The sequence below is a fragment of the Propithecus coquereli genome, unplaced genomic scaffold (genome assembly GCF_000956105.1).
Source record: "Propithecus coquereli isolate 6110/MARCELLA unplaced genomic scaffold, Pcoq_1.0 Scaffold90, whole genome shotgun sequence".
In the NCBI taxonomy this organism is placed as follows: domain Eukaryota; kingdom Metazoa; phylum Chordata; class Mammalia; order Primates; family Indriidae; genus Propithecus; species Propithecus coquereli.
The window spans coordinates 685,338-699,084 of NW_012155285.1; the positions used below are offsets into that span (position 1 = coordinate 685,338).

General features: G+C 38.1%; 1 protein-coding gene across 1 annotated transcript in view; it reads left to right on the forward strand.

The window, feature by feature from the left end:
- RHAG (Rh-associated glycoprotein) overlaps positions 1-13,481 on the forward strand; it is a 30,881-nt gene extending 17,400 nt beyond the window's left edge. The window contains exons 5-10 of the mRNA XM_012664667.1: positions 5,709-5,875; positions 7,390-7,527; positions 8,418-8,539; positions 12,343-12,416; positions 12,626-12,699; positions 13,416-13,481. Coding sequence (XP_012520121.1) covers positions 5,709-5,875; positions 7,390-7,527; positions 8,418-8,539; positions 12,343-12,416; positions 12,626-12,699; positions 13,416-13,481 — 641 coding nt within the window. The remainder of the gene's footprint in view (positions 1-5,708; positions 5,876-7,389; positions 7,528-8,417; positions 8,540-12,342; positions 12,417-12,625; positions 12,700-13,415) is intronic.
- The last annotated feature ends 266 nt before the right edge of the window (positions 13,482-13,747 follow it).

Below are 13,747 nucleotides of genomic sequence, written 5' to 3' on the forward strand. Positions count from 1 at the left end.
AGAGTTTCTCCAACATTTTCTTCTAGAATTCTTATAGTTTCATGCCTCGGGTTTAAGTCTATTATCCATCACGAATTAATTTTTGTGAGTGGTGAGAGTTGTGAATCCTGTGTCTGTCTTCTACATGTGTCTATCCAATTTTCCCAGCACCATTTATTGAATAGGGATTCTTTTCCCCAGTGTGTTATCTTCTGCTTTGTCAAAGATCAGATGGTACTATGAGGATGGTTTTGTTTCTGGGTTCTCTGTTCTGATTCATTGGTCTAGGTCTCTGTTCTTGTGACAGTACCATGCTGTTTTGGTTACTATAGGCTTGTAGTATAGCTCGAAGTCTGATAAAGCAATATCTCCCGATTTGTTCTATTTGCTTAAGGTTGATTTGGCTATTAGGACTCTTTTCTATTTCCATACAAAGCATAGAATTATTTTTTCTAGATCTTCTAAAAATGATGTTGGTATTTTAATGAGAATTGCATTGAATGTGTAAATCACTTTGGGTAGTATATACATTTTAACAATGTTGATTCTGCCAATCCATGAGCATGATATGTTTTTCCATTTGTTTACCTCATCTACAATTTACCTCTCAGTGATTCATAGTTCTCTTTGTGAAGATCTTTCACTTTCTTGTTTAAATATATTCTCAGGTATTTTACTTTCTTTGTTGCTATTGTGAATGGAATTGAGCCTTTGATTTGATTCTCAGCTTGACTGTCGTTGTCATATATAAATACTACTGATTTGTGTACATTGATTTTGTTGCAACTTGAGACTTTGTTAAATTTATTTATCAATTCCAGGAGTCTCTTGACAGACTCTTTGGGGTCTTCTAGATATGAGATCATATCATCAGCAAAGAGCAATAGTATGACCTCTTCTTTTCCCATTTTGATACTCTTGATTTCCTTCTCTTGCCTGATCGTTCTGGCTAGGATTCCAGCACTAGGTTGAATACACACAATGACAGCAGGCAACTTTGTCTGGTTCTTCTACATGGGAATGCTTTTAATTTTTCCCTGTTCAGTGTGATGTTGGCTGTGGGTTTGTCACATACAGCTGTTATAATTCTTAGTTTATGTTTCATCTATGTCTATTTTGTTAAGAGTTCGTATCATAATAGGGTGCTGAATTTTTGTCAAATAGCTTTTTTGCATCTACTGAGAGGGTCATATGGTCTTTATTTTTGCTTCTATTTATGTGGGTGAATGACATTTATAGATTTGCTTATGTTGAACCATACTTGCGTGCCTAAGACGAAGCCCACTTGGTTGTGGTGGATTATTTTTTTGATGTGCAGCTGATGTGCAGTTGAATCCAATTAGGATTTTATTGAGAATTTTTGCATCTATATTCATAAGAGATATTGGTCTGTAGTTTTTCTTTTTTGTTGTGTACTTTCCTGGCTCTGGTATCAAGGCGATACTGGCTGTATAGAATGAGTTGGGGAGGATTTCTTCCTTCTTGATGTTATGAAGTAATTTCTGCAGTATAATTACCAGTTCTTCCCGGTAGGTTTGGTAAAATTCAGATGTGAAACCATCTGGTCCAAGGCATTATTTTATTGGAAGATTTTTTATTGTGGCTTCAATTTTGATGCTTGTAATTGGTCTGTTGAGGAGTTCTATTTTTTCTTTATTGAGCCTAGGGAGGTCTATGTTCCCAAGAATTTGTCCATTTCTTCCACATTTTCAAGTTTATATGCATAGAGATTTTTATATTCAGAGAGGATATTTTGTATTTCTGTGATATCAGTTGTAATATCTCCATTTTCATTTCTGATTGAACTTATTATAGTCCTTTCTTTTCTGTTTCTGGTTAATCTAACAAAAAGCTTGTTGATTTTTTTTATCTTTTCAAAGAATCAACTTTTTGTTTCATTAATCTTCTGTATAATTCTTTTGTTATCAATTTCATTTAGTTCTACTATGACCTTAGTTATTTCTTTTCTTCTGCTGTGTTTGGGTTTGATTTGCTCATCCTTTCCAATTCCTTGAGATGAGTCATTAGATTGTTGATTTGTGATCTTTCTCTTTTTGGATGTAGGCATTTAAGGCTATGAATTTTCCTCTTAGCACTACTTTTGCTGAATCCTATAGATTTTGATAACTTGTGTCCTCTTTGTCATTTAGTATGAAGAATCTTTTGATTTTCATCTTAATTTCCTCTTTGGCCCAATAATTGTTCAGGAGCAGGTTGTTTAACTTCCATGACTTTGGGTAAAGTTGAGAGTTTCTGTTGGAGTTGATTTCTAATTTTATGCCACTGTGGTCTAAGAAGATACATGGTATAATTTCTATTTTTTTCCAAATTTGTAAGACATGTTTTGTGGCCTAGGATGTGATCGATCTTAGAAAATGTTCCATGATAAGAAGGACATTTATTCAGTAGTTTTAGAGTAGAATGTTCTGTAAATGTCTGTTAGGCCCATTTGTTCTAAGTCCCATTTAAATATATTACCTCTTTGTTTATTTTCTGCTTAGCAGATCTGTTCAGTTCCATCGGTGGGGTGTTGAAGTCCCTGACTATTTTGATGCTGCTATTTATCATTTTGTTTAGATCAAGTAGGCTTTGCTTTATGAATCTGTGCACACCTCTGTTAGGTACATAAATATTTAAAATTATTATGTCTTTTTGTGGAATTGTTCCCTTCACCATTATATAATGACCATCTTTGTCTTTCTTTACTTTTGTTGCTTGGAAGTCTATGTTATCTGACATGAGAATGGCACCACCAGCTTTCTTTTGGTTTCCATTTGCATGGAATATTGTTTTCCATCCCTTCACCTTGAGTCTGAATGAGTCATTGTGGGTTAGATGTGTTTCCTGGAGAGAGCAGACACTTGGCTTGTATTTCTTTTATCCATTCAGCCGGCCTATGCCTCTTCAGTGGGGAATTCAAGCCATTCACATTTATTGAAAGAATTCGTAAGTGGGGTGGATTTCTGTTCATCCTGTTGAGTAGAACTTTATTGCCTTGTTTTACCTCTTGATTCATTGTGGTATCTGGGCTTTGACCTTTAGCTTTTGGATCATTTTACACTGGTGGTTGTCTATTGGGCTGATCAGTATATAATGCAGTTCTAAGTACTTCTTGCAGGGCAAATCTGGTCTTGTCAAATTCCCTCAGTGTTTGCTTATCTGAGAAAGTCTTTATTTCTCCATCATATAAGAAACTTAGTTTTGCAAGATATGTAATTCTAGGCTGGCCATTATTCTGTTTGAGAAGACTGAGCATAGGACTCCAATCTCTCCTGGCTTATAAGGTCTGAGTTGAGAAGTCTGCAGTTAGTCTGATGTGTTTTCCTTTGAAAGTCACCTGATACTTTTGCCTTATGGCTTGTAGGAGTGCCTCTTCTATGTTTACTTTACCCAGTCTGATGACTATATGTCAGGTTGATTGCCTCTTTGCAATGACTCTCCCTGAATTTTTCATTTCTAGAAGTTCTGTTTGATTTTTTTAATAGCTTAATTTCTTTACTGAATTTTTCATTCATTTCTTCCATTGTTTTTGTGGTTTCTTTATGTTAGGTTTCTATTTTCTCTTGTATTTCATTGAGCTTCCTTTCGATCCATATTTTAAATTCTTCATCTGTCATTTCAATCTTTTCATTTTGGTTAGTAACTATTGGTAAGGAATTATTATTTTCTTTTGGGAGCATCCTTTCACTTTGATTTTCTATGTTTCTGGAGTTCTTTCACTGATTCTTTGTCATCTGGCCTCTCAATTGAGACATGGGGGTGCCAGGTCTGGCTTATGGGCTTGTCTCAGGGTTTCTGAAGATTGATACCTGACCATGCCAGGGAGAGAAGTGCTGGTCCTGAGTCTCCTATGGGGTGTTCTAGCAGGTTTGGTGAATTTCTCTGGTTAGCTCTGACCTGCTGTCTTTACCTTTTCCCAGCAGAGTGTTGTGAATTAGGTCCCCCAGCTTAATCTCTGAGATAGTGGGTGGTACTTATGAGTATGAATCAGCTGTTCCCTATTTGCTTGAGTTTGAAGGTGCTATGCTTAGCTATGTGGTTGTTCCCCCTGTCATTGATTGAAGTTTGCATGGAAAAGCCAGCAGCTGAGATGTTCTTTTGTGCCTGTGGCAATCTCTGGTCCCCCAGGTGGGGTACACGAATGCCCCAAGCTTTAGGAGGGACCCTGTAGCTCCCAGAGGGTTGCCTTATCTCTACTCCCCCTGATGTGGAGGGAGGAGCAAGACAGATCATGGCTGGATTTCAAGAGCCTGAAAGGTTTTGCAAAGCCTGGGGGAAGAGGGAGTGTCAGAGTTTGCTTTTCTGGACACTAGGGGGAGTCTTTGGTATGAAGTTCAAGGCAATCTCTCTAAGCCAGGAAGGCTGTTCCAGAGGGAGGGACCTAAACACATGAGTGCTAAGGCCCTAGGCCAAGCTCTTTCCACACTTGTCCACTAGTGCAGTTTCTCTGTGGGGTGAGGTGAACACCCTCCCTAGTCACTGCTCCATGGAACTCCACAGCACTCTCCCATCAGATCAGTCCACATGAGTTCCCTCACTGCCCAAGACCAGCTCTCCAACTACCACTCAGTCCGTGTGTCTGACCCACTAGTGTGCCATCTCCACGGAACATTGGCAGGTAGGGGGATCCCCAATTGTGCACCCCTGTTCCACCATGAGACCCCAAGGAGAGTGAGGTAGGCCTCTCTATCTACAGGGGCCTCTGCCAGGGGCACGCTTCCACTTGGGAGAAGCAGCTGCCTGTGAGTTTCCTGGCTCAACCTGCACTCCCTGTTATAAGTGGGGGGAGGGATCACTACTCCTGTTCAGCTGGTGCGTCTGAGGCATTCAGTTGTCATGAGAACTAGGGAATAGTCTAATTCACTCCGAGTGCCACACCCCTATCCAATATGGTGGTTCTCCAGCAGGGGTGGGGGTGGGGACACCCACAGATCTCCATTCCTCAGCTCCCTTCTACACTCTCCCATTGGATACGTCCATGAGGACTTCCTCACTACCCAAGTCCAGGACCGAGACCTCTCCACTGAGTCTCCCTGCACCACTCTCGTGTCCAGGGAGCACGAGGTCCAGCCCGCCTGTCTAAGCCATCAGCACGCAATCCCGAAAAATGCCAGCAGGCAGGAAACTCACAAATTGCAGCAGCCCTGCTCTCCATGGTGGGCTCAGCTGGGAACAGCAGTATCCCGCAGTTCACCGGAGGCCTCTAGGTGTGGGAGGGAAACCTCCCTTACCCTTTCACTGGGGTACAAGCGTCTCTGGGTTTGGTCTATACCATTATCTCCTACTCTTTATCTTCTTCTTTCTCAGCTTTGCAGTCTTTCTCGGTGGCCTCCCCCCAGATGTCTCTGTTGTCTCTCCCTGTGATCCACACCTGAGCTACAACTGCTCTTGGCTCTCCGCCGTCCAACAGTCCACCTTCCAGCCAGGATGATCCGACAAGTGATGTCTCTAGTTGGCCATATTGGTTCCCTCCCCCTGAACTTGCCTGATTCTTGTCTATTTGGTCAGGGATGAGGGAAGTTTAACCGCAAAATGGATATGAAGATTCTTGAAGAGGAACATCCTTTGAAAACAACTTTGTTTATGCTAGCTCAGTGCTCCTCTTTTCTCCTAACTGTTAGATAATCAAACCCAAAACTAAGAGACACTGTCTGCGCCTGAAGCAAACTGCCTCCCCTGGACCGTCTTTCATATTCAGAACTAACATCCCTTCTTGTGGTTTACTGCAGGGACTCTTTTTCTATGGACGTTCTGGCCCAGCTTTAATTCGGCCATTGCTGAAGCTGGAGACAAACAGTACAGGGCCATCGTAAACACATACCTCTCTCTCGCTGCCTGCGTACTCGTAACCTATGCAATCTCCAGCCTTTTGGAGAAACGAGGCAAGCTCAGTATGGTAAGTGCCATATTATCCCCCACGCACATTTCACTTAGCGATGGTGACAATTGTTTGAATAAGTAATAGATCATTTCAGCTGAGCTACCAGGACAAATCACAAAACTGCAAACCTCAGAGAACGTTTTAAGCACAACAATTATTCATTTATTCATCAAATTTGTACTCAGCAAATTAAAAAAAAATATTATCAAGGAAATTTACAGTCTCATAGGGAATGAACATAGTCATGTAAAAATCAAAAAGACTAGAGGTATATTTCTTTAATGATAGTGCTAACTGCTCCTAAGTTCTTAGAAAAATCTTCCTTAGAAACAAGACTTGTCGAAGAGCAGAAAAAGAGAGTGGGATGGCTCACATTGATTCTGTTTTCCCAAAGGAAATATTCTTCCCCAAGAAATAACAACTAAATTCAATGTGGGATCCTTGGAAGGATACTAGAAAAGAAAAAGGTCATTAGAGGGAATAATGTTAAAGTTCAAATAAGGTCGTTCATAGTATTGTGTCAATGCTTTTTTTCCTTTCTCTGGCTATTTGAGATATTAACATTGGGAGAATCTGGGTGCAGGACATATGGAAACTCTCTTAGTATTTTTGTAACTTTTGTGTCCAAAATTAATTTAAAATAAAATATTATTTTAGACCCCCTCAAGTTAGTCCCTTGAGTTTCTTGCCTGTGAGCTAGAGAAACATCAGTAAAGAAGTAACCTTTAGGTGAATCACTCACTCTACTTCTCTAACCTGGGGGAGGAAAGGGATATTATATTAATAATTTATTTCTTAAGCATGACTGAGGACATATATTTCAATTCTCCACAAATTGTCTCATGAGAGATCATTAAAAACAATAACAAAAACGATGATTAAAAGAAAAAAATCACACATGTACAGTTGAGTGGTTCTCTTTTAAAAGTACTGATAAACTCTGCTCCTCAGGCAGAACAGAGAGAATGTCATTTTTCTGAGGAATTCAAGTAAACAGAAATTGATTCCTCTTTCCTCCATCCCTAAATGTTCTCAGGACACTGACACTTGCAAAAACTGTTGTCTTTCATGTGGAATGTGTACATTTCAACAGCTCTACATTTCCTCTTTGAATATTGGCATATCCTAGACTACAAAGCACACCGCAGTCATAGTTCTCTTTTGGTTCATGATACCACAAATGTGTTCCAAAAACTGCATAAATAGGCAAAACTGCTAGAATATTTGCTCTATAAACTCCTGTCCCTCCACTACAACTTCTTTTGATTTTCTCATATGCCTCCCACCACTGGTCTCATTAACCTGGTTACTCATCCACTACCAAAGGACCCTGGCAAGAAAGACGGCAAATGTCTACTGCTTGGCGGAAGGACCCTCTGTGATTACAAAGAAGCCTGTTTCATAAAAATAATCAGTAGCCCTTTCAACTGAAGAATGCATCAAGGGTCCACCGAACCCTAGATTCCTCCAGTCCTTCTCAACTCTGCCTGGTTTATCGCACCTCATGCATCTTTCTGCCCACCACACAGGTTCACATCAAGAACGCCACCCTTGCTGGAGGAGTTGCCGTGGGCACTTGTGCAGACATGGAGATTCAGCCCCAGAGCTCTATGATGATTGGGAGCATTGCAGGAATTGTCTCCGTGTTTGGATACAAATTCCTGACTGTAAGTACAACAGATGTTCTGAGTCAATCTTTCAATCTACACCATTCTTCTCACATTCCACCAGCAGGGAAAAAAAACAAAGGCTTGACGTTTTATTTTATAAGCACTTCTCCTTGTTTGGAGTCCATTTGCCGGCGTCTCAGAAATGCTTCTGATATTTCAGTTGCCCAGTGGTTCTGCTCTTTCCTGACTTCAGGATAGCAGCATAGAAGCTGATATCCGTTATTTTTAATTTTCTATGAATTATATGTTAAGTATTTGTGTTTTACTTTTCTCTGGGGCAGTTTCATTGAAATTATTGATGTTATTCTTTTGTTTTGTATAATTAAGGACTCTGTGCTCTTTTGAGGGATTTAGGATATAAGAAGGAGTAGGACTTGAAATCACGCCCTTCGAACCCCTCCACTAAAGACTTAAATGGGCAGTTTTGCCACCAGTATATTCAAATTCTCTGACATAAGTGGACTTCAGATATGGATGGAGAACTGAGCTATACATAAAATTTTTTCTCCTGGACAGGGAAGAAAATGAGATACAGGTCAGAGGATAAAAAGTAACAGATCTGTAGGATGAACAAATCTAGAAATCTAATGTACAAATGAGCCTGTAGATCCTAAAATTGTACTGTATGTAGAATTTATGCTAAATTAGTAGATTTTAACTACTCTTGCCGCAAAACAAAAAGATGGATAAGTATGTGATATGATGGAGCTACTCATTTGTTTCACTATAGTAACATTTTTACTTTTATATGTATATGATAACATCAAGTTATATACACAGTTGAATTTATGCATAAAAAATTCTTCTTCCTGATTATTTATTTCAGTTATAGAGCCCAGTATAATTAACAAGCAGTAAAATAAGCCTTCCTCCTTTTATAATTTTAGCCATTCTTTGCTACTAAACTGAGGATCCAAGATACATGTGGTATCCATAACCTGCACGGCTTACCTGGAGTGGTAGGAGGCCTCGCAGGCATTGCGGCAGTAGGCATGGGAATGTCTAACACGTGAGTAAAAGAATGGATTTTCCTTGCCCCTGGTTCCATGATGTTTTCTCACACTCTCTGAGATATCCAGTGATGAAAGAGAAGTTCAGGTCAGAGTTTGTAAGTATCGTCCATATTAGAACGGAAGAGACACAACTGAGAGAAGAGAATTAGAATAGAATTTTATTGGAAAATGTGTTTTAACTAACATTGTTAATTATTTTTAAATTAACATTAACTTAAATGTTTCTACCATAGACAACTGTCTCCTAACAGATAGTACAATTTGACAATCACCATCAGATTGCAGTAGGCTTACTCTTTTTCTTGACCCCTCCAAAATGTAGGAGGGAGCACATGTGATGAGCTGAACAGTCATTTCCTTGTGGTCTCCACAAAGAATGAGTTAGCATAATGTAGAAAGTAGTTGGCTCTGCAGAATCGAGAAGACTGGCATATGGCCCCAACCTGGCTACTAATTAGTTATGTGACCTTTGAGATCACTCAACCTCTCTGGTTCCCAGTTTCCTCTTCTGTAAAATAAGAAGATTAGACTATTTACTCTCTAAAATCTTTGCTATCTCTAACAGACCTAGATTCTTCCCCAAGGTGGGAATAAATGTTTATTTAAACAACCAGGAAAAAAAAAAAACTATCAGTCAAAACCAGGAGAATGTAGGTGATATTATAAACCATCAGTTGTCACTTTTACACAACAAGATTGGAGCAATTTGATATGAATGTCATGCATGCAAAACAGCTAGGAAGACCGTAAGTCCAGATTACTCAGAGTAATTAAGGAGGAATCAGAGTGCTCAATTTTTAAATCCAACTGAAAGCATAAAAAAAGGTGAAAGTGTATCTAGAAATGTCTCACAGTGACCACTGACTAGAGTTGCATACATTGAAAAAGAAAAATCTCCTTTTCAATTTTAGCAGATTAAAATTTAACCCCGTAGAGACAAATAATAATCAATATTGAAAAACTCATTTAATCATAATTTCTACTGAATAGAGAGTTCAATTCCTCCTTCATGTATGTAGTTAACCCATTTCATCTGTGTTTTTTTTATCCTTTTTGTAAAATTAGAGGACAACCCAAAAATAACCACATTTTTATCAGTTCTTCCCAGGCCCTAAAAGACTGTTGAGACCAAACACTAAAATATTTTAACACATTGACTTCCACAAAAAAAAAAAAAAAAAAAAAAAAGGAAAATTTTTCCTTGAGTGTTTTATTACAAAAATAGAATAAAAACTTTGAAAACTAAATGATCCTAAAACATACATCAGTAAAAAAGTAGTATAAAAACTTGAAAATTAGTAATGTAAAAAGTAATGTGAAAACTTGAAAAATAGTTCATAACTCACATGGCAGTTAATGTGTTAATGCAAATCAAGCATGATAGAAGCAATGTGTCAGTGAGCTCAATTCCTAAGTGTTAGAGTGTGCACACAGGGTACAAATACACTATGAGGAATTCCTGAGCATCATGCCTAGACCTGTTTTACAGATACAGTAAAGCAAGTCTATTTGGCTCTCAGGCTGGGCTCACTGACAGCCTCATTGGGTGTCCAGACATTGAGTAAGTCTCATGGTTGAGGGTCTAGTCCTTACGTATGCAGGTTTAGAAACATCTCTTTGGTGGAGAGGGAGGGAGAGAGGGCAATGGCTGGGGAAGGGGAGGAGGAGCAAGTCTTGAAGGCCCATTCACCTGGTTAAAATTCACACATCTCACACCAAATGAAATACCTGCCTGAAAGCCAAGGTTAGAACAAGGGAAAGTTAATGTTCTTAAGGGACACCTCTGCAAATTATGGCAGCCTAACTCTAATAATGCTGTCAATTTTGTCTAACTCAGTGTTTTCCAAGCCTATTTGATCATAGAACACTTTTCATCAAAAAATATCTTTTAATACCTTGTAAAAGATGTTGGCAAATTCTTGTAAAATTAATAGGCAGATTACCAAAGAAGAAAATCAAGTAAATACATATATATGAAATATTCAACCTCATTAGTAATCAAAGAAATACAAATTAAACAAGTTACCAGTTTTTCACTCATCAAAGTGATAAAGAATAAATGAATAATAATTCTGAATGGTGGCTAAAGTAGAGAAATGAGGATATAAATTTTACAATTTCCTATTTGGATAAGCCCTTAAGAAGTATATCTAACCAGTGGGGTGAGATGGCTCACACCTGTAATCCTAGCACTCTGAGAGGCTGAGGTTATCCTCCACTCTGAGGATTCCTTGAGGCTAGGAGTTCAAAATGAGCCTGGGAAAAATAGAAAGATTCTGTGTCTACAAAGAAATAAGAAAAATTAGCCAAGCATGCTGATATGCACCTGTAGTTCCAGCTGCTTGGGAGGCTGAGGCAGAAGGATCGCTTGAGCCCAGGAGTTTGAGGTTGCAGTGAGCTATGATCAAGCCACTCTATTCTAGCCCTGGCAACAGAGAAAGAGCCTGTCTCAAAAAAAAAAAAAAAAAGTATATAAGTATATATAACCTTTTATTAATAATATAATTTCTGAGTAGGTTTTATATTAGGGAAACAATTGGACAAGTTCATAAGCATTTTCAGAGGAGGATATATTTTCACAGCATTTTAAAAAATATGATACACTAGGAGCACCCTAATATCAACCTAAAAACTATAATTATACTATATTTATATAGTGTAATACTCTGTAGCAATTCAAATTGTGGTCCAATCTACATTTACTGACATAAAGGACAGTTAAGATATATTTAAAGGGAAAATAAGTATTATAGCATGGTTGCATTTTTAGAAAAATACATGTTTTTGTTTTACATTTCTATTCCAATCTATCTGAGAGGGACAGATTGGAATAGAAATGTAAAATTCTGTTCTGATAGGATTGGAGGGATATTAAACTTTTCTTTCTTATGTGCAGTTTCTAATATTTTTACAATGATATGTGTTATTTGTGCCTTTTTCTATAGAGTAGAAAAATTTAAAATCTTCAAATAAAGAGAAAAAGGAAATCTGAGTTTAGTGCATTCTCTCTCTCTTGGATGAGGAGGCTGGAATACCAATACACTCTCATTTTGCAGTTGTTTTATTTGCTGGAATTACTCATTCAATCTTTCAACCACTTTTTATTTAATTGTCTGCTATGAGTAAGGCACTGTGCTAAGGAGATTCCCATACTCCTAGTCCACCCGTCACTTATGTAACACCCTTATGCATTTCAATAGCCTCTTATCACATTTTTCATTCCCAAAATTTTAAGACATTTTTCACTAATTTCATTTGAAGGTAATGACTTCTAAGATAACATGTAGAGATAGATTTAAATAACTTCAGTGCTTTTTCTCTACGATAATACATGCTGAAATTTTCTGATCTTATTGATAGATTTTCTAATTTTATCTTAACTGCTTCTTTAGGATGAGGTAAGGAGAGATGCTAGCCCATGCTGTTTTATAGATTACTCTACCCTCAGTTCCTAGAAGAGAAGCTGTCACAGAGTGGATACACAATAAATATTTATTGAATGAATCACCTCAGGGATCAATTTTTTGAGTGCTAAACCCTTTCTAAGAAAGGTATTATTATTCCTGAAGATACAAGAAAATGTTATTCTTCTTTAAGTGTGTCTAAGAATTTTCTAACACTGCTTAAGAGTTTCAAAGAAAATAAAAATATGACAGAAAAAAATTGTAAAAAACGTTTATATTTGCTGGTGTGTAATGCTGCCCTTTGGCCAGAAGATGGCAGACATCCACACTCTCAGTAGGTGAGATTTATTTGCTGGTGTCCAGAAAAACATGATTCTTTTCATTTGGCTTCCTAGGACTACCATGGCCATGCAGGCAGCTGCACTGGGTTCTTCCATCGGAACGGCACTTGTTGGAGGTCTGATTACAGGTCAGCATAAAAAGTGAACACTTCCCTGTACCTCGTGCTCTCTTAATAAGCAAGTCAATTGGTAAAATCAAAAGTGTTCAAAACTTCTGGCAGTAAAGTAATTATGTCAGCTCAAGGGAGTGATTTTTATGACAGCATTTTTAATACTATGCAAGTAGATTTTTCTCTTTAGCATCATAACATGACTTATTTTCCCTCCATCTTCACAGGTTTAATTCTAAAGATACCTATCTGGGGACAGCCATCTGATGAGAACTGCTATGACGATTCTGTTTATTGGGAGGTACTGTACAGTATTCCAGACAAGAATGCAAATGATGACTTTACTAGTGAAAGTTTTGCTCCCTTCAAGCCTAGATGTCAGTATGGCATATATGTGATAAAATTGGATGAGCTTCCTATTTAGAGAGAGAAATTAAGATTATGCGTCCAGCCAGATCAAATCAGAAGTTGTGGTATTTTCCAAAGCAAAAACTAGATGAATGAAAGATAGAGCTTAGTAGGCAAATGTCTTTTCACCCTTCTGAGAGCAATAAAAATGCTACTCGTAAAAATAATAGGATTCTGGGCAAGAGCGTGAGATTGAATACCACCTGTAAAAGAAGGCAAAAGCAAGTGGAATACATAAGGTTGAAGAATTTGAGTGAGTATACATCAAGAGGTTCTGTGGATAACTAAACATCAGCTGCTTTCTATCTTCCAGTTTCTACCTTTACCCTGCTGACATTTTCTCCCAAATTATTTCCTGCAAAGCTTGAGAGGGATAGATGCTTGAGTGATTTCATCGGGATTTCAGGGAGAATGGGTTTGGAAAAGAGGCAATGTAATCAGGGTAGATGAGATACTTGTTCTTTTATTTTTCTCCAACTCAAAAAATTTTGATTCCCAGTTCTCTCTAAACTTGGATAATAATTACTGAAAACACCTTTTTTTAATACTAACTTTTAATAAGTCCAGTGAAAGAAACTATTAAGTGCCCCAATTTTGTTTTCTTTAAAGGTCCCTAAGAAGAGAGACTATGACAGTCACTTCCATGACCACGGCGAGCTGAATCCTGAAGTCTGAATACCATTCCTGCACTCCAGCTTCTTTTCCCATTATCTAGAATCACGATTAAATAAACAGACAGTATCCAAAGAGAATATGGGCCAAAGTGAATAGGTCTTAGGCCCCAAATGGCCAGTGTAAAAATGTCCTTATGTCTAGTGCTGTCTCTTGATAGTCAATGATTGTTTAACTGAGGAAATGTGACTCACAAAACAGAGGTTGAAATAAATTCTGTCCAGAACTCACAGAGTACTTTTGCCAGTGGGTAGGTACAGAGTGGAGAT